The sequence below is a fragment of the Hakea prostrata genome, chromosome 9 (genome assembly GCF_041222555.1).
Source record: "Hakea prostrata isolate BN-2017 chromosome 9, UWA_Hpros_2, whole genome shotgun sequence".
NCBI lineage: Eukaryota > Viridiplantae > Streptophyta > Magnoliopsida > Proteales > Proteaceae > Hakea > Hakea prostrata.
The window spans coordinates 3520800-3546430 of NC_142608.1; the positions used below are offsets into that span (position 1 = coordinate 3520800).

The 25631-nt window shown below is 37.3% G+C and overlaps 2 protein-coding genes and 2 pseudogenes across 2 annotated transcripts; 3 read left to right on the forward strand and 1 right to left on the reverse strand.

Moving 5' to 3' along the window:
• Positions 1-8614: 8614 nt before the first annotated feature.
• ERF3 (ethylene responsive element binding factor 3) lies at positions 8615-10124 on the forward strand. The gene has a single exon (XM_089169609.1). It carries the CDS (start codon positions 8944-8946, stop codon positions 9673-9675), a length of 732 nt encoding a protein of 243 aa, XP_089025735.1. The 5' UTR covers positions 8615-8943; the 3' UTR covers positions 9676-10124.
• A 103-nt stretch (positions 10125-10227) lies between these two features.
• Positions 10228-17096, forward strand: LOC149004104 (protein disulfide isomerase-like 2-3; annotated as a pseudogene).
• A 1879-nt stretch (positions 17097-18975) lies between these two features.
• Positions 18976-21613, forward strand: LOC149004105 (uncharacterized). The gene is made up of 4 exons (XM_089169616.1): positions 18976-19599; positions 19809-20258; positions 20332-20656; positions 21083-21613. The coding sequence occupies exons 1-4, from the start codon at positions 19195-19197 to the stop codon at positions 21217-21219; spliced, it is 1317 nt and encodes a 438-aa protein (XP_089025742.1). The 5' UTR covers positions 18976-19194; the 3' UTR covers positions 21220-21613.
• Positions 21614-21756: 143 nt separating this feature from the next.
• LOC149004106 (non-specific lipid-transfer protein A pseudogene) lies at positions 21757-22113 on the reverse strand (annotated as a pseudogene).
• Between the last annotated feature and the right edge of the window lie 3518 nt (positions 22114-25631).

Consider the following 25631-nt stretch of genomic DNA (forward strand, 5'->3'; position numbering starts at 1 on the left):
TTTTGCAGTATTTATACTTTTTACCAGTTATCTTGGGTTGGCTCCGAAAAAATTTCAACAAAAAATCATGCATAATGTATAAAGTATAAACAAAGTAATTCTAAATGATAAAGGAAATAAAAAAAATTAAAAAAATGAAGTAGTCTCAAAATGCCTCATGTGACTAGTATTTTTTTAATAAACATCACAGTTTTAAACATTACTTTATATTAACTTAATTCACATGTATTCAATACTTCACAATATATAGTTTGAACTATTATTTGCTTTCGTGTTACCAAATGGTTGAACTCTATATACATGATATTATGAGATATACTAAGTAATTATGAACAATAAATATGAAAATTAATAAATTACCATGTCATCCTTTTTCTTTTTTTTTTGTTGGTGTCTTGCAGATAGAAATTAATTACATATCACACCCATATTCTGTGTAATAATTTTTCTGTACCCTCATGTATTCATGGAAATTCACTAGTATACTAAAAATGAATATATTTTTTTATATTACCTTAGGATTAGGATGATCTGAAAATTTTCAATCTACGTTTGTAGGTAAATTTCATTAATTTCATTCTGATATTCCTGAGACAGAAACACGTGTATCACGGTGACCGATAACGACACATATTGTACCCGATACGAATTTAGCTATATTGCAAAAGGAAAAACGAAAAAGGCGGGAAGAAGAAAATTTAGAAACGCACCTACTATCTATCTCGTCCACTCGCCATTAATATTCACACCGTGAATGTGATTTGCACTTGACACCACGCGTGGTCGTGGATGATATCTTTATGATGATTTGGTGATTGTGCAATTTCGTTTATTCATGATGATCCTATTCAAACTGTCTGATTGGAATCAATATCTGAATCAAGATACCAGTCGGTGGTTCGGTTATGGATCACGAATCTACATCCACACGATCACTTTCGGCGCAGATATTTCCTTTTTTTTTTTTTTTTCTGTTCTGAATTTCTTGACTTCCGAGACCAAAAGCAATTCAAACAAACGCCGCAAAGGTCAAAGAAGAATAGCGAAAATGGAGATGGAAATGGAATCCATTTCCACATTTCCAAGCTTGGTATGCGTTTGGTAAAGTTGTTTCTGTTCTGAGAAATCAGTTCTTACGTAAAATCGTTTTTTAATGTTTCTGTGCTGAAAGACCGTTCTTTGCTTGAAATTGGACGTTTGATAAATTCGTTTTGAAAATATTTTTAAAACACTAATAGAATATGTTAGTGTTTTTTTTTTTTTTTTTTTTTGGGTTGAAAAATAAGTTGGTGTTTGATAAACTTGTTCTAAAGGCTTCAATTTGAATCAATTTTATCATTTTCGTTTCTATTCTTTGGTAAAAACATCTTTTTTATGCTCTGCAAAAAGCATTCTTTAGAACACTTTTCTGACTGGTCCGTTCTTAAAGAACAGAAGAATGACCCGTTTTATCAAACGCTTCTAACCCGTTCTTCCGTTCCCAAACGCCAGAAATGTTTTTTAAGAACGTTATCAAACGTGCCCTTGGTTTCCAGTTCCCACCGTCCCACGGCCGACCGGGGGTGGACCGTGGATGTGGATCACATTTTCCATCCACGGTTGAACCGGTGACTGACTGACTGGAAATATATACGATCATGGTTCCTCGTGTCGGCGATATATCGCCGACACGAGGCGATATGTCGACATGTCGCTGGGGGGCGACACGACACCCCCCAGCGACACCGACATTACCAAAAGTCAACGATATATCACCGATTTCCGGCGACATATCGCCGACGATTGAAAAGTCGACATCGATAACATCATCGCAGGATCGGATTGGGTTGTGCAAGGGAGAGGAGTATGGAAAGGAGGTGGGTTGAGGTTGCGTGGGAGTTGTGTCCAGTGAGCTCTGCAAATGGGGCAAGTAACGCTTCCATGGCAGACATTGGAGGAGATACAAATACAATTGAAGTGAAATGCGTGTGAGCACTACGCCGTGAATATAGCCTGCCCAGGGCTGCCGACAATCGTGCTGTAAGTTGGAAGTTCAAATGGTTGTCGGCGGAGTTTGAGTTGTTGTTAAGATGAGAACAAGATCCCAAAGCAAACCTGCAAGCAATGAGTTGCCTGGAGCAACTAGTCGGAATGAAATCGGAGATAATCGCATAGCAGTTCAGGCTGTTCAGCACAAGACAATAAATGAAAAGGATTGTTCGTTGTTCATTCACACACTCAAGCTTGCAAATGCTCAAGTGCGTAGTGCTCGAACCTAAAATCGAACAAATGAGAAATCTGCTCGTGACGACGAAGGCTATAGCAGAGGCCAGGCGATTTGTGGAGCTCACCACATGCTCTCTTCGTCACGCGTGGCTGATGCAGTCGAGTTCCATTTCCGCAGCAAGTGCTCAACAAGATAAAGCAGGAAGAAGAAGAAGAAACAAGGAAAACAGTCGCCCCGCCTTCCTTTTGTTCCTTCCTCGGCTTTTTTGGTTATTGAGGAGCTACAAAGATGGAAATCAAGAACTGTAAAAGAAAAAGGCAGAATCAATGGATCCTCTCGATCTACTCTGAGCTTCTAGATTTTCATTTTAAGGTAATCGGAAAAGTATGAGCCCTAAAGTCGACAAACGAGTTACAAAAATCGGGCGACATGTCGCCCATGTCGCTCATGTCGACCATGTCGCCACGGTCCGACACGGCGACATGGAGTGACATGTCGGACCTTGTATACGATACACACGAACGATATATTGCAAAGTGTAGTCAAGTGCCACGTAATTGGTGGGCCCGAATGGGGATCCAAATTTACAATTTACAAGACAGAAGAGAAGATGACAGCTAGCTGCATCAACGCGGCAGCACGCGACCGCGATATTAGACCATAAAGTTCTTACCAAAAACAATATATATATATATTAGACCATAAGTCAAGGGTCAAGGCTCAATAAATAAAGGACAAATGGAATTGCTACTCGCAAGCCCCAATGGCGTGAAAATGGACCACGTGTCGGATTTGGACTGAAAACATCGCGTGGTCCCTACTCCCTGCGGTCAGAGAGGGCCGCGGCCGCCTCGTTTTGGTATCCTAAGCTAAGCCAGTGGGGCCTCCTCCTCCCGGCCCCGCTTCTTTTTTGCTTTTTCCTCTTTTGCCCTTTTCCTTGCCAATTGCCAGTTGCCACGCTTATCAAAATATTCCTTTTTTATTTTATTTTATTATTACCAGTAGGTGGTGACCGGTAGACCGGGGGATGAGTTTTCAGGTCTCAGTTGACCTTTGATCTCGAAATCCGCGTAGCTCAAGCAGACAACATTGATGACGTGTCAGTCGGATGCACCTAACACCACTCACAAGCCACTTTCAGAGGTGAATGCTCCTCCCCCTCTTTGGTCCTTTCCTTTCCTCGAGGGCATTTATGTGATTTTACTTTATAGAAAATGAAATATGAAATTTCCCTCCCCCGATAGCGTTGTGGGTCCACATGCTCAAGCGGAGAGAGAGAGAGAGAGAGAGAGTAATTATCTGGGCTTGGGTCATCGGTGGCCTCACCGTCACCGGTGGTGAGGGTGGTGGTGGTGGGCCTGGTGGCCTCCTGTGGCCTGCAAGGAAAACGGCTGGAGGGGTCAGCTGATGTGGGCCCCACTTGACAGGGTCTCTGGGTCCGCTTCGTCTGGAGTAAAATACTGAGTCCTTGTTATTTTTTTCTTCTTCTTCTTTACGTATCATATAAAAGGATTTCTAAAATTTAAAGGAAAAAATATCTAGTAAAGCATTTTAGAATAAAAATAAAAGAGATGATCGCCATATGATAAAGAGTGTTGTGTTCCCTCACATAATTTGCTTTCGTGGTGGAGGGGTTTCTACACGTTAGAGTTATATTCAATTAATCGTATAGTTTAGTGTTATTTATAAATATAGATTAGACCTAATAATTAGGTATTTCATACTACATAGTTAAGATCCAGGAAAAACATTCTCTCTTAATTTATAGATTTGCCCAACTTGAAATATGCTATGTAGAAGTTTATGTGTTTGGTAAAATTAATTGTTAAGGATTATCAAGAGGTGGTTTAATGATTAAAAATCGAGATTTTTAAGTAAGAAATCAGAGTTCAAAATCTTCTCAAGGCCAAAGGGTAATCTTGCCAAAATATGTAATCCTTTATGGTCATTAATGTATAAAATTACCTGTTAAAAAAATAAATAAACAAAATAAAAATAAAAGAGAAAATGACAGAAAATGATGGGACCAGCTGGGCATGGACCATTCACAAAGTTTTGCACGGGCCAAATGATGATCTAGTTGGATCATGTATGTCATTTGGTGGCCATCCACTGAGAAGATGGAGTTTATTATTTAGTTTCTCTTTAATTATTCTATTTCTTTTCCTTCCGAGTTCCGCCCTAAATTTTATTACAGTTTGGGTACAGAGAATATTCGTAACTAAATCGTCTTTTCATCTTAGTGAAAATTTGGGTTGTGCAACTTGTGTTGTTACCAAAAAAAAAAAAAAAAAAAAAAAATAATGTGCAACTTGTGTCGGTCCGATATATCGATCAACCCACAATGACCCACCCTCAAACCGTTGACTAAAGTTTGACCGTATTTTCAAAATTTTGTTTTTCTTCTTCTTAAAATTCTTCAAGAATTGCGATCCTCGTTGATGACAGGGGGTGTAGGCATGGAAAAGCATTTTGAAAAAATTCGCCCGAAATAGGTGAATTTCTCCTGGTTCGGCGATGAGTGAAACAGAAAGTGAATGAAACGATATCCTTTCAAAGTCACTGGAAAATTTTTCTGCTAACTAGCGAAACACAAGTGATTTTCGCCGGACTAAGCAAGCACATGATATTTTATTATATCACCATTTCCAAGACTTCAAATTACCAAACTTCTCTCAATCTTAACTCTAAATTATCGCTAGAATTGTCGGCGAGATTTTGCCAAATCGCTTGTTTTGGCAATCAAGGAACATGCGAAATTCATTGGAATGTCGCAACTTGGGTGCAAGCAGTGCCTACAGTGTCAGTTGCAAATTTATTTATTTGTTAAAATGATTTCATTCAACTGGAATACTCAGTGGCCAAGCCAAAAATGGGTTTTATTTGCTGCAGCGGCAGCAATGGACGAACGATATTGTACCACGTGTACCGAAATTAATCTAACGGTATTTAATTAAAGGGGTTGGGTTGTATTATGAATACGATTTTTTTTAACAATAAAGAATTTAATATTTATAAATTTACAAATAAAATCCCTAGCTTCATCCAATCCTAAACTCCTATTCTGCAAGCCCTAGTTGGATTATTATCGGATTGGATAATTATCGCCAACTGCCAAAGAAAGCTCTAGCATGAGGTTTGTGAATTGACGAGCAAGTATCAACAAGAATCCTTTGGCTACCCTTGCGGGCATTGCTTCTAAGGCTTATGAAGACCCTCAAATTCATCTCACTCTAGATTAGATCAATTGAGCAGTAAAAATTAAATTCTCAACCCTAAGGGGCGAAGTCATCACCTTGAAAGATATTTCATTGCTGTATTTCATGTGGCAAATTTATGGAGTTGATCAGTGCAACAAAACTCAAGCTTGGATATCATATGAACATAATCAAATGCAAGAGAATTTTTTTTTGATAAAAAGATATTTTATTGAGAAGGGCAATAATGACAATTGGGCATCTTGAGAATACAAGTACCAAGGTCCGAAAAGTCGGTTTAAAGTCGGGTGTCGGTGGTCGGCGAAACCACCGAAATCCTGAAATGTCGGCGAAATATCGCCGACATTTAAAAAGGTTAAAAGTAACTTAATGGGTTCGTTCTTTCAGAGTTTGCTGGAGAGCAGAGAGAAGAGAGAGATCTGGAGAGAGAGAAATAGATGGAGTCCTACAGCGAGAGAGAGAGAGATCGCTGGAGCTGCAGATTTTTGCAGCGATGGCCGAAGATGAGTTGCAGATCTCTGCAGATTTTTGCAGCGAGAGACATTCCCGCCGATGTGCTTCCTTGGGGTTTTCACAGCCAAAAGAGGGATGCTCTGGTCTGTAACTGTGATGGGTCGAGACTGAAAACGGAAGACGGAGAGCACAAAGACGAAGAATCCACTGGTTGCAACAACATATTATCAACTCCAGTGACGTTTGAAGAGAAAGCGATATCTTTAAAATCTTGGTGGTTTTGGATGTTTTGAACATCATTGTGAGAGTGAGACGAGTTCCGTTCACTGTCCACAGTCCACATACTAGCCTGGAGCATAGAACTGTTTGCCGGAAAATGTAGGATAACGGCGATTCTTGCCGACATTTCACTGAGTCGGCGATATTAGCCGATTTATCGCCGAATTTTCGGCGACTTTTGGTATATGTCGTTTTATAGGTAGGTTTTGTGTCGCCCTTGAGCGACTCACCGAATTTTCGCCGACATATTGCGAAATGTTGTAACTACAAGTATATAAACTCTAGAATAAAGTAAAGGAAATCGGCCAATCAACCTTACATGCAAAAATAATTTAGTATTTTTGGTTTTTGGTAAATAATAATTTAATATGTTTTATTTTGGAGACAAAGCTGAGTCATACATATTGTTTTGGAGTTAAAGGGAGGAGAGTAGTCCTCACATGCTATGCCTGCGACCCTTTCTCCCTCTTACACGTTCCCCAAGTGCAATATGGGGGACTTCCCAACAATTCCTACCCAAGTTCCTACATCTACAACAATATAATTAAAAAATAATACTAAAAAAAAAAATACTCCGGAAAAAGAAAAAAGATATAAGCATTAAGAAAATGATTCTCGCATGATTCCCATCTCAGTAATTCTGTGAACATCCCACGTGTTTGTCTCGGTTCTCTTGAATGAAAGAGTTTCATACCTAAAAAAAAAAAAAAAAAAAAACCATGTTTCATGGAAGTATGATAAACATTTCGTGCTTCTATGTTTGGATTAGGAGCAATGCTCATATGTGTATATTTAAAGCTCATTTTTTTTTTTTTTTGTTAATTATTGATTTTTTGTTACATTGGTCGACAATGTGACCCACCCATCAACACTGCATCGAATTCACATTTATTTTTCTACCGAAAGGAAAAAAAAATCAAATTCACAATTATTTTCATGGTAATTAGATACATATTTCATGGTTGTAGATACATTGGCCCCTTATAATGTTTAAAAAGTAACAGTTACATTAGTTACAAGAGAATGGTTCATATTAGCACTATTGAATTTTGATTTTGACTGTTATGAAGCAACCAAATTCAAAGGGTTTGATATGTTTCAGATCAATAGGACGACTCTACTATTTATGAGATTATTTACAAGTTTTCAGCTAATAGAGAAAGAAAAAATGGCTTAATGTAAAATTATGTGATACATGTAATTGTAGTATTTAACCAATTGAGTTTTTATCTTGTATATTAAAAAAAAAGAAGATACATTAAAATTAAAGGAAAATTCAGAAACATTCCAAAATAATTGTTGAAAAAAATAGAGTAAATAACGATCATATCCTTAGTTGTATTATTTTATGTTTATAATATTAAATGCGAACGAAGGAAGAAGAAAGAACCCAACCCCCTCCGTTCGATTGGATCGTGCTTAATATAATCACGTATGTTACCGGTAATTGGGGCAGGCATGATAGCTGAAGAGTGGTTCTGGGGGTTGTAGGCGGAACTCAAGAGACGGCTATAATCCTTTGTGAACTCTGAGAATCTTGAATGGTCTCAGGGTGGCATAAGCTGATGATTTTCTATTTATTCAAGCTAGATTATACTTATTTGCCACGGAGTAGCTGGTTCATGGCGAGCTCTCTACCGCTTGGTATACTCTACGGTTGCTTGAAGATATTGATGATGTTGTCCCCAAGTTGGATGGCTTCCAAATTTTCCATCACGTTTGCTAACTAATCAATTTGTCAGTTTTGTTTTGGTCTCTCAGAGGTTGGATTTGACGTGAGATACTTGCATTTTGTGAGCTCGTCAAATATCGTTTAGAGTAAGCCAGAGATAGAAGGTTCTTGAGATTGCAATCATAATGTACATGTGTAGCTTGTTCCTATATATATATATATAAAGTCGCTCAGGAAAAAAAATGAAATTTAATAATTTCACATTATTAGAAGTAATATTATAAAGTCACAATAAACTAAGGACAATATATGAATTATAACATTATTTAACAATTACTTAATTGAATTTGTTAATAGAGTGCATTATTATGCAAATTAAAAATTTTTTTTTTTAATAAAACTTAGTTTGGAATTTGGATATGTTTCTAAAATTTTACCAAACTAGAAGGTTCATGAGTTCATCCATCTCTAGATCCCATTATTCACATGTAATAGAAATAAATAAAATCCGGTAACCAAAAAAAAAAAAAAAATGTTACCCATTTCGGGTTTAAATATCATTTTCTATTTTGTTAAAGAAAAAAATCTAGTATATATGGAATGGTGAACCTTTTCGTTTTCCCTTCCACGCCACAAACGCGCCAAACGACAAAAAACGAAAAGCTTTCGTTTCAAAAAACCAAAATGGATGAAAATAACAGGGAGGGGGCTTTTTTGTCATTTCGATATCCATTAAAAATAATAACGAAACAAAAAGAAATAAAGCAAACAGAGAAGCAATCAGGTCGCCCTGTGTGGGGGCGTGAAGATGGTAGAGAAATCGATAAAGAAAGGAGGAAAGAAGAAGGAAGCTCGAAGCTAGAGAGAGAGAGAGAGAGAGAGAGAGAGAAGAGAGAGAGAGAAAGGAGAGAGAAGGGAAAGAGTTGTTAAGAAGGGAGAGGCCAGATTTCAAGGCACGAATTCCCCCAAACCTTCTCACCCAACCCATTCCAATCTTCACCTTCTGATCTCTCAAACCCTCTTCTTCTGGGTCTTTGAAGAGGAGAGCAGATTTCATCTTCTTCCCAGAGCTCAACTCGTCTTGAGTCTTCTCTTGCTTTCTTTTCTCACCTTCCATGGGGAGAGGAAGAGGTGCTACGGCGGCGACAGGAACGCCGGCAGCTGCAGGGACGATCGGGGTTAAAAACGTTGGGAAAGAGATGAGATTCAGAGGAGTAAGGAAGAGACCATGGGGAAGATTTGCAGCAGAGATCAGAGACCCATGGAAGAAGACCCGTGTGTGGCTTGGTACCTTTGATTCTGCAGAAGACGCTGCTCGTGCCTATGATGCTGCAGCAAGAACCCTTCGTGGCCCCAAAGCCAAGACCAACTTCCCTTTCGATCCTCTCTCTTCTTCTTCTCCTCCTTACCCAACTCCTGCTTCTGGTGTTCTTCCTCCTCGTCTCCACCGCAACTCTCTTGGGTTTCAACACAACAATCCTAACGACCTTACCTATCCTCACCCACAATTACACAACCAGCATCAACAACTTCCTCCTCAGAGGCCTACCACCAGCAATCTAAGCAGTACTGTTGAGTCCTTTAGTGGGCCAAAGCTTTCTTCATCTATTCCGGCGGCTACCGCCAGTGCCAGATCGCATCGTCGCCGGCAGCTCCTTCCGTCACCGCCTGTGCTCCCTGAGGATTGCCACAGCGATTGTGATTCAAATTCTTCGGTTATCGACGGTGATGGCGATATCGCATCTTCTTGCTTGCGTAGACCCTTGCCTTTCGACCTCAATCTACCACCGCTGGATGTTGATGCCGTCACCAGTGACGATTTCCGTTGCACTGCTTTATGCCTTTGATGCTTCAATGTATTTGTGCATCTGGGTCTCCTCCCCAATTCTTTCTTCTCTTTATTTTTTCCTTTTTTTTCAACTCTTATCACTATCCATTAGCGCCCTTAATCGGAAAATATAGTTCATTATGATAGTCGTTAATCGTGGTGATGAATCGATCCCTTTTGTAGGGGTTTTTTTCCCACTTTTTTCTTCTTTGCTAGATTATATATCGATTATTATATAAGCTCTTGATCTGGTGGTGTTTTCTTCATCTTCGTGGGGCTTGAAACATGATCGCCGTCGTTGGGCGGCGGTGGCGGTGGTGGCTGGAGAGAGAAGGGGTGGATCGGATCTGAACTGGGGTTTTGGTCTGTTGATCTGTTGTATCTTACCCATCATTATTGTACAAAAGAATCAGAGAAAATTCTAATTCAATGAATGAGAAAGAGATATTGGAATCTCTAGTTTAGTTAGCATCTTTCAGTTTGATTTCTCATGTATATTATTGTTTCTACTTATGATGCATCGACCTTAGAAGAACAGAGATGGGTTATTTCTCCCTTGCTTGTGGTTAAAATGAGGTTTGAGTTTGATCTTGCAGACTACATTGCAGGTATCTTGGAGTAGTACTTATCAGGCAATCTGGGTAACCCTTCTTTAGAGGGTAATGGGGTTGAGATTCCTTGCTCTTGAAAGCAAGAACAGGGTACCCCAGAATCATAAATAGCTTTTCAGTAACATTCAAGGCGGATGGCACCATCAACAAAACATCTAAAACCAAACACAGAAATCTTTCCTCTCATACTCTCTTTATCTCTCTATAGATTATTAACGTGCCTGTACATGAACCGTGAGGGCGTTGCAGAGATTGCCAGGTTGGAGATTGGACGGTTCACCATTTATGACTGCACATGGTGGTGGTGTGTGAATCTGTGATCATGTTCTGTGGTTGTTGCCTTCCCAAGTGAATTTTTTTGTTTTCTTATTTCCATGAATTGCGTTTGTGTATTTCCTGCAACTGATGCCAATGGCCTGGCCTTGGTATGTGAGAATATATTCCCTATGTATGAAGTTCAAATTTCCATTAAGATTCATAAATTTGTATAGAATTAAAGAAGAGATAAAAGTTTCATAGAAATCAAGTCATTACCCTTTGCAACAATTTATGAATTCTTCCCTTATAAGGACAAATTTGATTTATATATTTGTTTGGTAATAACCCAGCATTGACCCTATCCTGATCCATATACCGAGTTCATATTCATAAGATATACAAGTGAAGGTGGGAATCACAATGTGGAAGAGTGTTTAGGTGCCACAAGCCATCAAAACTCAGAAAGTTGAATCTGGGCTTGACCCATCCAACCCGTTTGGCTTTGCCTACTACCCGCTACTAGAAAAAAGATTAAAGGAATAATGTGGGTGGGTATGCTTTGAACCCATAAGACCATAACCATCATGACTCATGATATCTGATCTGACCCGAAATATACCAAACCCATACCTATCATGACTCATGATACCTGATCTGACCCGAAATATACCAAACCCATGCCTTTTTCTTTTTGGGCAACTAAACCTATACGAAAAGACAAGAAAGAAATAATGAAGAATTATGAATAATAAGCAACTATGATAAAGGCATAGGCAAGAGGGCATTATGTGGCATTTTGCAAAAATGAGAAAGAAAGACTGAAACATGGGTTTTATGAGTAATGATTCTTGAGGCACGTCTTGCGCAATACATGATGATTCACCTCTAGCTACACATGTATTGTATATATAAGAGGAGAAAACAAAATTAGAGAGGGATGCTAATGTATACTCTAAAATTTTCTAGTCCAATAAAAGAAATCTAATAGGGATAATTGTTGTCCTTCTCTATTATATTTAAATTATTACTTTATCTCTTATATTTTGTGAAATTATTAATCGAATTTTAGACATTACTTGTAATTATTGTTGTTTCACTACCGTTAAACTCCATTAGTTAAGTGATGATGTGCAAGGTTTAAAGTATCGGTATTGAGTATCGTATCGATCAAGTGATTTTAAGTGACGTATCATCTTGTATCGAGTCAAATATCGAGTATTGTATCGCTCTGACTAATGTATTTTAGTGTAATTCAATTGAGAGACATATCGAGATGTATCATATCGGTTGTGTCAAATATGGATACGTATCGGCTAGTATCGCATGGTATCGTGAGATACTTTAAACCTTGATGATGTGACAATTTTTATTTATTTAAACATTTCAAAATAATCTTAAGATTTTATTTTACTTATTTACACTTTATATTAAATTATATTATTACCTTAATAATTAAGAAAAAATTAACACTAATTTGGTAGGTTCTTATTTTTTTAACTTTTTATATTTACTTTTCAATTTAGTGTTATTTTTTAGTTTTTGTTATTTACTTTTCAATTTGATGTTATCAATTTTAAGAAGTTCCTACATCTAATTTTTAGTTTCATTTATTTATCATCTAATTTGGCATCATCAACTTAGGTAGTCTATTTGGAATTCAAAAATATAAAAAAAGAATTCTAAAATTGGTACTTAATATTGTTTTTTTTCTAAATGAAGATAGTATTTTGTTTTGATTTTTTAATTTTAGAAGGACAAAATAGACTGTAAACATTCAGCAATTGTAAGAGTCTCTTTACAATGTTAAAACTGAGGCGGTAACAATAATTTCATAAAGAGCAGTGTCCTTTTAGTAATTAAACTATAGTACAAGGGGGCAACAATTTCATAAAGAGTAGTGTCCTTTTAGTAATCAAACTATAGTACAAGGAGGCAACAATAATTATCCCAAGTCTCCCATGTGGGTTGAAAACACAATTTACGTCCTTACTGGCTGCAATACGCTAGGTGGGCCTGGGCCTGAAATCATAGTCAGTGAATTGGATCAATTTTTTCTCATTATTTCTTAAAACTCATAAGCAAGGTTTAAAGTATCTCACGATAGACGATAGATACGTATCTATATTTGACACAACTGATACGATACATCTCGATACATCTCTCTATTGAATTGCACTAAAATACATTTGTCAGAATGATACAATACTTGGATACATCTCTTAAAATCACATGAACCGATACTCAGATACCATACTTTAAACCTTACTCAGAAGTAGAGGATTTGCACTCTTCGGCCCCTCGTCGCTTGTTCTTCAACTTAATCCATTCAACTTCAAGTCGAAGGTAATCTCGATCTACCACTTCCACTTCGCCCTTCTGTATCTTCGGTTAATTTAATCGACTTTCGAACAAGGATTCAAACTCAAGAGAGTAATAAATAAATACTGGCTATTGAATCAATTGATTTGCTAGTTTGTTTCCTCAAATGTGTAATCTAATACTCAGTCGAATGGGGGCAGAGATCGATTGGAGTAGTGATTTCAAGAAACAAGTCTTTCTGTGTTCAAACTCAGGATCTGGGTTTTTTTTTATTACTGATCATATCATCAATTTATGTCATGGACTGCAACTCCTCACCTCATTTTAATTACTTTTGTGGCTCTTCAAAAATTGAAAATGTAATATACGCTGATACCCGCCAAAACCGTTCAAAAATGTCTGTTTCCCTGCTGTAGTCATGTTATAGATTATGAGAAAAATTAACCTACAGGCCTGTGGATATGGAGGATTTGTTTCAGGTTCTCTTCAACATTTTTTTTACCTCATTTTCTTTCCAAAGGATCTGTTTTTGGTAGAGATGGGTATCATTAAACATCATTTGCTCATCCCTAGTTGTCTTATGCTTTATTGAATCACGTTTGCATAGACACAAGGAACTATATGGTTTTCATGTACAGCACTCAGCCTAAGTCATGTTTCCTCACCTACATATCCTAAAAGCTGAAGCTGTGAATGCATATTGACATATAACAATCACAAAGATGCCTTCCTCATCAGCACTCGTGTTCATTTACCTGGTTCATTCCAAAATAACAGAAAACCAAACCATGTTGCCTGACAAAATTCTGTTCTTTTCTGTTCTTTCTGTTCCAAATGAACAGAAGAGCCGAAATGCTTGAGAAGAATGTTGTCAGACAGACCTAACTTTCCATTCAGGAAGTTCTTTGTGTCTTGTTTCTTGGTTGCCTCTTTCTTTTCTTGTGGATAGCCTTTGTCCCTCATAGTTTCACCATTTGCATGAACACTAAGAGTCTACCAACTGTTTGCAGATTAAGAGTCTCTTGAAAGAACTTTTAAATGGAAAGGCAACAGGGGGATCAAATGAGAAATTTGAGCCTGGTGCATCTGTAGAACTGACTTCACGTAATTTTGATGAAATGGTACTTAAAAACTAAAGATCTTTGGATTGTTGAGTTCGTTTGCACCCTGGTAAGTTTTACATCTCTGACACAACATACTATATAATGACTTCTTCTGGTGCACATCAAGTTAGAACTATTGACCTATATATACAAATATCCCAATATTTGGAACCAGTAAAAATTGTTTAAAAAATTTCAAAGAGATAAAAAGGTTAAACCCCATTACAAGAACAAAAATTGGATTTTTGGTGGTAGGTGAAATTTTCAACTTTATTGTGGGTTTTTTTTCACAAACTAAAATGTTAGATCTTAATATTATAAAATTGCAGATAGAAGTGGTAAATATTTTTTATATATCCAAATAGTTTTTCTCAGTCAGAGTGATTTCAACAGCATTCTCAGACACCAAATAAAGCTCGACCAGAATGCAACTCCATCAATATCAACCAGATTTAAGCAAATCTTGGATTTATTGAAGTAGTTTTGTGCTTTAAAAATACAGGATTAGTTGACCAGTCAAACTTCTTAAAGAACAAGAAAATTTGTCTTAATTGAGCACACTTTAGTTACTTAAAGATAGGATCATATATTTTTAAGAATGGGATAAACCAAATAAGGAACTACGTATATTGTGACAATGACCAGACCAGTTCCAAATAATTGTATAAACCAACAGTCTGTTTCAATTGTTTCAAACTTCTAATGACTTGCTTGTTCAGTATGTTGTTGATTTTTGATGACTTGATGTGGCTTTGTGTTGGTTTTTGATGACTTCTTATGTATGGAAACATACCAAATAATGTTGGAGAAGAGGTGAAATGAAAATCACTCTTGGGCCTTATACCCTACGTGCCTAGGCACTCGCCACTGCCTTGGCAACCTGAGAGAGGCCTTAGTAGAGAACAAAAGGATTTAACTGGTTCAATTTATGACTCTGACTAAAACAATTCAAATAGACATCTTTTTCAGACAAGCTTTCTGCTTTTGGGTGGTTCTAGCAGTTTGGGTATTTCCATCTTTTAGAGACTTTCTGGATCGTTTTCATTGATTACCAATGAACAACTAACAGCAGTCGTTTCCCCCGATGCATTTTCTTTTTCATACACAAAAACTTGTAGGAGTTAAAAGTTTGTTTGTAAACTTGAACTTTTCTCATATGCAGTTTTGGTTTTAGATTTATAATTCTGTTTGGCATTATTTCCCCCAGCCTTCAGTCCCTTCTAGAGGGCGTGGACACTGTAAGAAGCTGGCATCAGAGTGGAAGAAAGCTGCCAACAACTTGAAGAGAAATGTGAAGCTGGGTCATGTTGATTGTGTGATTCAGAAAAGGTAACTTTGAGACTTTGGTGTTCATCGTGTTTCGTTCAAGACTACCCTGTCTTGCCAAACACAGAACCTCAAGTTTGTGTGACCAGCTGATTAATTCATAGGTGTGGTGAACTTATAATTGGGAAAGGGTTTTAGCTCTTGAAGCTGGTAGTCTTTCTGTCTCTGTTAATGATATTAAGGTTATGCTGCTGTAGTTTATCTAATTTCTGATTATTTCATTCTCTTGGGTCTTCTGATCCATGGAATGGTCCCTTTGGTTGTGTCCCCCTTAGCTGCTGTTTAGACGAGAGTCAGCCTGACTCTGACAATGCCATTGTCATCAAGTCTTGTGGTTGTACTGTTTCTGTGAGGTGAGAGAGATGGGATTGCCAGTTACTTCTTGTGGGTAACTCTGTGGCTCATTCAGTGACAATTGCTTTCCTTATGAGCAACTAAAAGATGGTCTTAACTCAAAAACTGAAAATGCTAAGTATACTTAGCTCTTTTGAGCCTCGTTTTTGTGCATATTTGAAAACTCATAAGAATAGTTAAGAGCTGAAAATGGTTTTGCATTTCGCATACCTGCTTGTTTTTTGGTCTTATATCTAATGGGATGGGTCATCAGTCTTTGATGAGCAGGTTTAATGTAAAAGGATTTCCCACCATTATGGTTTTTGGTGCTGACAAAGACAGCCCCTTCCCATATGAAGGTGCACGAGCTGCCTCAGCTACTGACGCATTTGCATTAGAATAGCTGGAGACGAATGTCGCACTCCCTGAAGTGACTGTACTGACTGGCCTAGTAAGAAATGCTATTTAGCTCTACAGATTCATGAAATCACGTAGTTGTGTTCGATGGAAGTAACATGTCCTGGTGAATAGTAGGATGTGATGGAAGAGAATTCAACTCAGCTGCTGTTGTTGCTGTTGTCCCTGATATTTTGGACTCAAAGGCAGAGGGGAGGAAGAAGTACCTTGAACTCTTGTTATCAACTGCAGAGAAAGTCAAGAAAAGTCCTTACAGGCAAGTTCTAGTGAGATTCATGACTCGAAGTACAAGATCCCTTGAATCAGCTCAATATTTTGGTTACTAAAATCAGGACCTGCACAAATGCTTATAAAAATGAGATCTCTATCACTGTATATGTCAGCCAAAATATTTTGAATTACTGTCGATTTAACAAGCTCTGTTCTTTTGCAGTTTTTGTCTGGGCAGCCACTGGTAGCTGTAAGCAGCCAGATCTAGAGAAGCAAGTTGGTGTTGGTGGGAATGGACCATGGTTTCCCAGCTTTGGAAGCTCCGAATGTGAAGAAACACGCTTATGCCCCACTCAGGAGTGCCTATGAGTTTGACCAAATTGCTTAATTGTCCTTCACTTCCACTTCATACCTTTGAATGTGGGAATGTGATAAGAAGGGAAAAAATAAACAAAATTTGGTTGTTTTGCAGGGAGTTTGTGAGGGAAGCTGGGCGCAGTGGTAAGGGAATTCAACCTCTTGAAAATGCCCCTGTGCTTATGAAAACTGAACCTTGGGACGGTAAAGAACCAAAGATGGTGAAATGCTTGAAGAAGATGAGTTCTCTCTCAAGGAGTTTATGGGGGGATGACAATGTCAACAAGGATTAACTGTGATCTGTACAGAAGACCTAAAGTAATGAGAGACAGAACATCAAGGACAGAAAAATTATTGGAGACAGCGGGAATAGTGGAAGAGTGTCTTTTGGTGTTTTCCAGAGTGAAGAGTTCTGTATCATGAATCGATCTTTTTAGGCGTAATTGTTTGTCTAGAATAATTTTAATCATGATTAGATATCTGTTATTGCAAGTAATCCATTAATGGAGATGATTAAATTTTGTCTGGATTAAATTGAGTGTTTCTTCGAGCAGATATGTTTTCAGTACTACTTTAGGCCTTTTTCTTTAGATGTAATTCAAAACGATCTGAGGAAAAATCATCAAATAGCAACACTTATGCTAGAGGTCTAACACTGATGATTTTTTCTTACCCAAAAAAAAAAACACTCTGATGATTTCCAACATATGTTGTGATCCTTGCGGATCTGTCTGACTGGGTGGGAAATTCAGGGGAAAGGAAGTAGAACACTCAAAAATGAAAAAACTTTTCTAATTATCACCTTGTATGATAAAAAAAAAATGGTTAGGCTACTAATCCTTCCATCCTTTGGTTATTAATTTTATTTTCTTAACTTGAATCCATTGCATTTTTGAGAGAAAAAAAAAAGGAAATAATAATAATAAAACAAAATTGAAGGTGACATTTGTAAATATTGAAAAGAAAACACTCCTTGATGAATAGTTTTACTGTCAGTCTCAGAAACCCCACAGCTAAAAGCCAAACAAATATATGTCAGAGAAAAAATATATCAGTATTCGACTTGGGAAAATTAGAATAATTGGCTCCGGTGACCTTGGAGAAGAGAAGAAGGAAAGAATTCAGAGACTCATAGACAAAACTTCGTTTTGACTGTTTGGTTAATTTAAGCTGTTACCCACTCAGAGTTAGAGCCACCGATTAATTTCCAAGTCTCCACCACTAGGCAAGTAGGCAACATCACCCAGAAAGAGAAAAAGAGCAAGTCGTATCTGGGCAGGTAAGATTCATCTGATGATGACAATTGACAACCTAACCTTTTCGATCGACCTATTAGGTTTGAACACAAAAACAATTGCTGAACTCAGCCATCAACTGCTTCAGTAAAACAATTGGGTTCCATATGATTGTTTCCTTCCCCACTGTCTATAGTGATTTAGATAAGAACTCCATTATTTTAAGAAGGGTTTGCAGGCAATGATGAGAAATAAGCATCAGAAAACACAAACCCACGTCGAGAAAGTCTTGCTGTAGGAAACCCATTTGGTTCCAAAGCCGTGAGCAGCTGTTAAAGCAAACACGTAGCTGAGAAGCACCTCAAAATGGAGACCCCACCACCACCACCGCCACCTCCACCGCTCAAACCTCAGAATAACTTCAGACTTGTCTCCCTCTAATACATTATTATATCTCACTTTCCTCTTTCTTATTGGAGGTTTTGTCTTTCTCTTTGTCTTTCACATAGAAAAATCCAGTAATTCTTAACCCCACCATTAGAAAACCAGTTGATCTTGCTGTGGGCCTTAGTCTTCGACGCCGAATCACTTTTCTTATTCAAGCAAAGCATACTGATCTCCCTTTCTTAAACACTTGTCATCATTCCTTCTTATTTATATCCCTCTCTGTCATCGTCATTGCATAAATCGCGCTTCTTCATCTTTGATCACCACCTTTCATGGATCATTCTAGACCAATTAACATAAAACTATTAGCGCTCTCAATAGCTGTTTTTGGTACCACCACACATGCCCAGCAGGGGCACATGCTTTCCCTTATAACTATAACTATTGGTTTGATTTTGATGAAAATTAATGAAAAAATTGTTATTTATAGTTCATAAGTTATCTTGAGAATGAATCAATTTCCTCAACTGCTTCATAATTAAATTACATTGGTAGCTTTCTCCATAAAAATTCGAACACTATTCCCCATTATTTCTCTCCTTTCCTATTATCAATAATCTGAATCATCTTTTTGTATTATTACTTGCTCCATCAGCAATCCGAATCATGGTGGACGAATCTAAAGACACCAATGGGAACCCTTTATTTTGTTTTGGTAGAACAACAACGACGAGAACTCTCTAGCTCAAAGAAAAGAATTTTCTTTTCTTAGTCATCCTAAGATCTTAGATCTTCGAACAGCATATGGGTTCATTGTATCATATATATAAATATAACATAGTTTGCATTTGAATTACCATTTCACTAGATCTTCTCTCGTTCGATATTTGGCTATGTAACCTGCAGAACCAGATATTCGCGCGAGAGAGAGAACGCAATCCAATCCCAACCAGAGGAACCTTCGCGGATATAGATTCATATAATGGGTGATGAAAGAGAAGTTCTGATAAAAAAATCTAAGCAGCAGTTCAATAGATGCATTTCTCGGCCAGAAGATGAATTATGCAGCTTCAGAACATGCCTCAAATGGATGTGTGTAGATCAATCTAGCATATGGAGAGCTTGTCTTTCCTGGTCTGTTTTCCTTCTTTTATCGATCATAGTTCCTCTTCTGTCTCATTTCGTCCTCGCCTGCTCAACCTGCGACGCTAGACATGATCGCCCATATGACAATGTCGTTCAATTGTCTCTCACCGTCGTTGCTACCCTCTCTTTCTTCTGTCTCTCCCGCTTTGTTCGTAAATACGGCCTTCGTCGATTCCTCTTTCTTGATAAGCTTCGTGAGGAAAGCGAGCAGGTTGGAATCGGATATATGGAGCAACTCAATGTGAGTTCTTCCTTCCCCTTTTTAATGATTTTGATTGAAAGTTTCCATTTTTTTTTCATCCTCCAAAGAAGAGAATTTTGATTATATGTCTTATTCTTTTGAATTCGGGGACGATCTAATCAAATCTCCGAATTTCACTTAATGCAAAACCTTGCGATGGTATTGATTAATTAAAACTGAGACGAGAGTACCTGTTACTGTGATTGCAGAAATCATGGAAATTGCTTCTGTTGTTCATCCTTCCTTGCTTCCTTTTGGAATGCGCTTACAAGATATGGTGGTATAGTTCGGGAGGGAGTCAGATTCCTTTCCTGGGAAACGCGGTAGTGAGCGATGTGGTGGCGTGCACGTTGGAGCTCTGCTCATGGTTGTATCGAACATCAATCTTCTTCTTGATGTGCGTCTTGTTCCAGATGCTCTGCTCTCTGCAAATTCTCCGGCTACAAGATTTTGCCCTAGTTTTCCAAGTGGAATGTGATGTCGATTCGGTTTTAAAAGAGCATTTGAGGATAAGAAGGCATCTTCGGATCATAAGCCATCGTTGTCGAGCCTTTATCTTGTCTGCTTTGGTGTTCATCACCAGCAGTCAATTTGCTTCGCTGCTTGTCACCACCCGCTCCACCGCAAAGAACAATATCTACACTTCCGGTGAATTATCTGTAAGCTCTCTCCCTCCTAGTGTGATTTGTATTCTGTGGGTTCATATAATTAGATTTTTGTGATTGGTGACAGTTGTGTTCTATCACATTGCTGACGGGGCTATTGATTTGCCTACGAAGTGCCACGAAGATCACACACAAGGCCCAGGCTGCGACATCTTTGGCAGCCAAGTGGCATGTGTGTGCAACGATTGATTCTTTTGATGGCACAGATAGTGAAACACCTATGGCCGCGGTGCGTCAGCCCGCTCGACCACACGTTATTGATTTCCCCATCAATGCCAATGGAGAATGGGAGGACAATGAGACTGCCGATGGAGATGACGAGCTCGACAACACTAACCTCCTGATACCTGTTTATGCCCGCACCATCTCTTTCCACAAGAGACAAGCATTAGGTGAGCAACTCTATATCCTCTGGCTCTTGCATCTAACATGGTGATGCCTATCATTGGATAGACATTCCGGTGAACTCCATTAAATCTCAATCTCACAAAAAAATAGTTCGGCTTAAATCAAGAAAAAAAACTAGTTGATTTCAGTTGTTAAACATACTCTTTTGTGTGACCGATATTTATTGAGGTTCACTTGGTGTCTATCCAGCATTTGGGCACCACAATTACCACCATGTCAGTTGCACCACCCTAGCAAAATCTTTCTTCTACCAACCAACTTGAATGGTTGGAGCAAAATCATACTAAAGAAAATTTTCAGAAAATAAAAAGATAAAATTGCAATTAGGAAGAACTAAAATATTACTTTGAATTTGAATTTTGATTATGGTGTATGCTAAATTAATTTATAATTTTCGTTGTGGTGAGCAGTGACATATTTTGAGAACAACAAAGCAGGGATTTCGGTTTACGGATTCATGCTGGACAGAACTACACTCAATGCCCTCTTTATGATTGAGTTTTCTCTTGTTCTCTGGTTGCTTGGCAAGGTGGTCTCTGTATCTTAGTCTCTTTCCAAATTTATTTTATGTGAATATTTCTTCCTCGCTATCTTTTCCCCAGAGAGAGAGAGAGAGAATTGGGGATCAAAGATGTTCACTTTCATGCTTGTGTGTGTTATTTTCTGAGCGTTGGTTTTCCTTTTTGGGTCAGATTTATTCTTTTATTTTAGATCCTTTCATCTTTGCTTCCCCATTGTAAGAAAGCAGATAAAAATTATCAATGTAGTTTTTGGTCTTTGGCAACTAAGTTTGCTTCTTACAAATATGCATTTCAAGAAATAATGGCAAATGAAGATCAGATAGAACCCAGATCATATAGTTGTTATTTAGTGAAGTTCCAGCACATAGAGTTACAATTCATAAGACATAAGCCAATGACAACATATATCAAATTTAATTATCATAGCCAGTGACATCCATTCCATATCTGCATCAACTCCTCTGCCTCTGCACCTTCCAAATCATGCACTGCAACAGAAAAAGAATATATCAGATTGTTGCCTTAAATTAAGTATCCATATGGGAGAGAGAGAGAGAGAGTAATTACTTTGTGCAGTTGGTGCTTGGGTTGATGGCTAAGTTGAGCTTGAGCTTGCAGAGAGAGGGGAGCAGCTTGGCTCTGGCAGTTTTCACCCCAAAAGAAGGCCCAGTAGACTTCAAGCACTCGCACAAAGCAACACGGGCTGCATGGGTTGAAGCCATCTTATTAAGTGCCTGCGCGCTTGAACAACACTGAGCAGTAGGTTTGGGAGCTCCCTCTCCCAACAAGAACCCACCACAAGGGCTCAAAGCATTCACCGCATCACCACATGAGATACAATTAACCTCTTTGCTCGCCATCAACACAAACCCCACAACCAAAAAGCTCAAAACCCACATAGAACCTCTACCACCTGCCATTTTTCTAACACTCTTCTGCAATGTGGATTGAAGACTGATCATGAAGGTGATCTTATATAGACAATTGAGCAAAGTAAGGCTTTAAGAAGGTACCTTTGCCATTGCATGATTCTTAAATGACTTCCAACTCCCATGGTCCCATACGTGCATGAAAAACCCACTCATATTTAATCAAATTGAATTGGAAGAAGAAAAAAAAAACCCACTAGCATGGTTGTAGATACATACCAATTCATAAATTTCTTTGGGTCCCAATTTTATTCACTACCCAATGGATCTTAGGTAGAAATTTAATTTCCCTTGTTTTTTATACAAACGTGGCCAAATCGTCTCCTTTCGATTTATATATTGACATAAATGTCTGAATTTATTTCCACCCAAGAATAGAAATTGAATTTGATGTATGAGAAAAATGAACCTATGATTACACCCCACCAGACATGATCATAGCTTCTTAGTTTTTACTTTTTCAGGTAGAAAAGCTTGTAGCTTTTAATGATTCTCAATGTTATCCTCATTGTTAAAATATATGCAATAAAAATAGAATTTTGACATTAATTTTCTGATATTGTTCATGAGGAATGTTCGTAAGAAAAAAAACACCCCTGAAGCATTTAGTTACAGATGGGTAAAACTTTTTGGCTCTTGTCCAGTGCATTAAAACCTGCAACTCCCACCTTCCACTAGAGAAGTAGTTGCAGTGGTGGAGTCACGAAGGAGAGGAAATTAAATTGGTACCTACCAAGCTAACAATAGCTAGCTAGGTGAGCCACTAAAGCCCAAAACAAGATGGATTTTCAGACGCTGCAGGGACGTTGTGGTGCTCCAGGGGAGGTAGGATACATAAGATCCAATGGACCTCTCTGATAAGTTTGAACTCGGTGTAATGAGATTCATATGGTCTAGTGATTAAACTAAACTCCCTAATTTGAATGGTGATTGAGAGGAAAAGATGTGTAAGAATGGAACTTCGAATATGAAATCTCCTTAGTCTTAAGATTTCTACATAAGATCTTATGCTATGAGATGTTGGTCTTTGCCAACTGAACAATTGGCCCAAATTTTTGAAACTATTCGTATGTAGTGTGTTTCGTGTTTGTACCAAAGTTTTAAACAAAATTAAAATTTGATTGACCCACCAATTCTAATCAAAATAGATCTCTGCTAATTTGGTTCCGATTCTTGTTTAGAATGCTGGTTCAATCTAAAAAATCAGCACATATGAGTTTAATCTATTAGAAATAAATAAAAATATTTTAGGAACATCCGTGATAATTGACAAAATCACACACTTTGAGACTAGGTCAAATTGACAATGAGCCCTAAAATGTCTCTTGAATTTGTATAATAGTACACTTCCATCACCAATTTAACTTAAATTCAGTCTAAATAATTTTATATTTCCTAATTTACCATTTTTCTCTTGTGGTTTGACATTATTGTTCTTAGTAAAATAGAATCTTAAATGTTATTTTCCTCCCTTTTTCTCACCATGAGTTGTTTTGCTTGGTTTATTATTTTATTTATGTTATAAAATATAAAATAATTAAAGTTATACTCGTCATTTTCTTTAACAAGTAAGGGTTTTAATGAGAAAAATGATGAAAAAGCTTGTATCCTGTGCATTAAATGCGTAGGATCATCAAGCTGAAATTGCGGCCATAGGATCCTAAATTTCGGCCGAGATTTCGATTCCACCACCCAAAGTGCATGGCTTGATGGTCCTGCGCATTTACGGCGCAGGACCCAAGCAAGGTCCGAAAAAGGAACGGTTGTCAACTTCACATAGCTGTCAATTGTCTTTTGTATTTTATCAATTCTAAGTGTACCGGAAAAATTTGAAAGTAAATTGATAACTTTGTTCTTGAGAGGACTCAAGGGAATGACATTTGTTATTAAAATATAAATTTTTTTTTTTAAGAACACTCTAAAATATAGGATTTCGTTTGATTGGGAGAATTCTGGGTTGGGTTTGTAAATTTAAGCAAATTTAAGCAATCTGAGGGTAACAAATTGTAATTATTTAAGACTTTTAAAATACAAAATCCCATTTAATAAATCTCAACCGTTCCTCAATTTTGAAGAAACGTGGCGCACTCTAGCTCTTGCGCAGAGGATATTCGCATAGGCGTGAACAAAAATCCGAAGATGACAAATACAATTATATTACATTGGCAAATACACTCTAAAATGTCTTTTAAATTAGCACAATGGTACATTCCATTCCATTAGCAATTTCGTTAAAGTTAAAAAAAACAAATTTTTTAATGAAATCTCAAAATAGGGCTTATTTAGTTTACTTGAATTTAAGGAAGTTTGTTATGATAACTTTCTCATCTCATTCCTTTTTAAAATTTCATTAAATAGGTGAAATTTTGTAATCAATTTTAAAAAATAACAAAGTAAGACCCATTTTGAATCTTTTCTAGAAAAATTTCTTTATTTTCCTTTCTTATTCCCCCACTCCATTACGGAAACAAAAATTCCTCTGTTGTGGTTCTCTGATAAGCACGGCAGTACACATAGATACCAAATAATAGGCTGATATTTAAAGCTTGATTTCAAATTTAAAAAGTCCAAAATAGCCTTTTAAGCTTTTTGTTTTTTCAGTCTATTATTCGGCATCTATGTGCACAACAGAGAACGTTTTCCCCTCAATTAAATATGTGATTCACATGTTTATTTTTACTATCTTTTCTTTTTCCAGCCCATTTTTGCAAATAAACGATATCTTATGTTTTTTTTTTTTTTTTTTGGTACTTGTGCTTTTTTAATACTAGAAATTTAATGCCGTCCACAAGAGTCGAACTCATGACCTCCCCACTGAGAAGTATGGATCTTTACCATATATGCTCTCACAGATGTGCGACACACATGTTCAAGATCCAATGGCTCAAAATTAAAAAAAAAAGAAAAGAAAAAAAAAAGCATTTTTAACCCTAGTCGTTTCTCTCTCCTCTTTCCCACTTCTTCCCTTCTCTTGTCTAAATCTCTTCTCTAATACTTTGAAACTGCGATCACATGTCATATTTCCTCTGAGCATACCAAGCAAGAAACATGGTGATTTATCACTTGTTTCTCGTCTCTTATTCTCCTTGTGTTCTCCAAGTGGTGGTTGCTTTCTAGATTAGTTTCATGATTGATTATTTACGGGGACATAAAGCTTTGAAGCAAAGCTAAATTTAATCACCAAGATGATCTTCACATTGATGGGATAATATTCTTCAAATGGTTGAGAAACAAAAACTGTCAATTTTTATCAAGGAGAGCACCCGTTATTAGGAAGGAAACCAAGTAAATAATTAGTGTTAAAGGATGTTTAGGCTGATATGTTGGTTAGGCTAAATTAATTTTCTCTTTATTTTTTGTTTTCAGTTGGGTCTTGTGTGACTCATTCTTTCTAAATAAAATAAAATAAAATAAAATGAGAGTCTTCAAAATTTTTTCAAATAAAAAAATACGTTAAGCCTTTGAGGGTATCTTAGTTGGTAAAAGATCAATGCTTTTACCAACGAGGT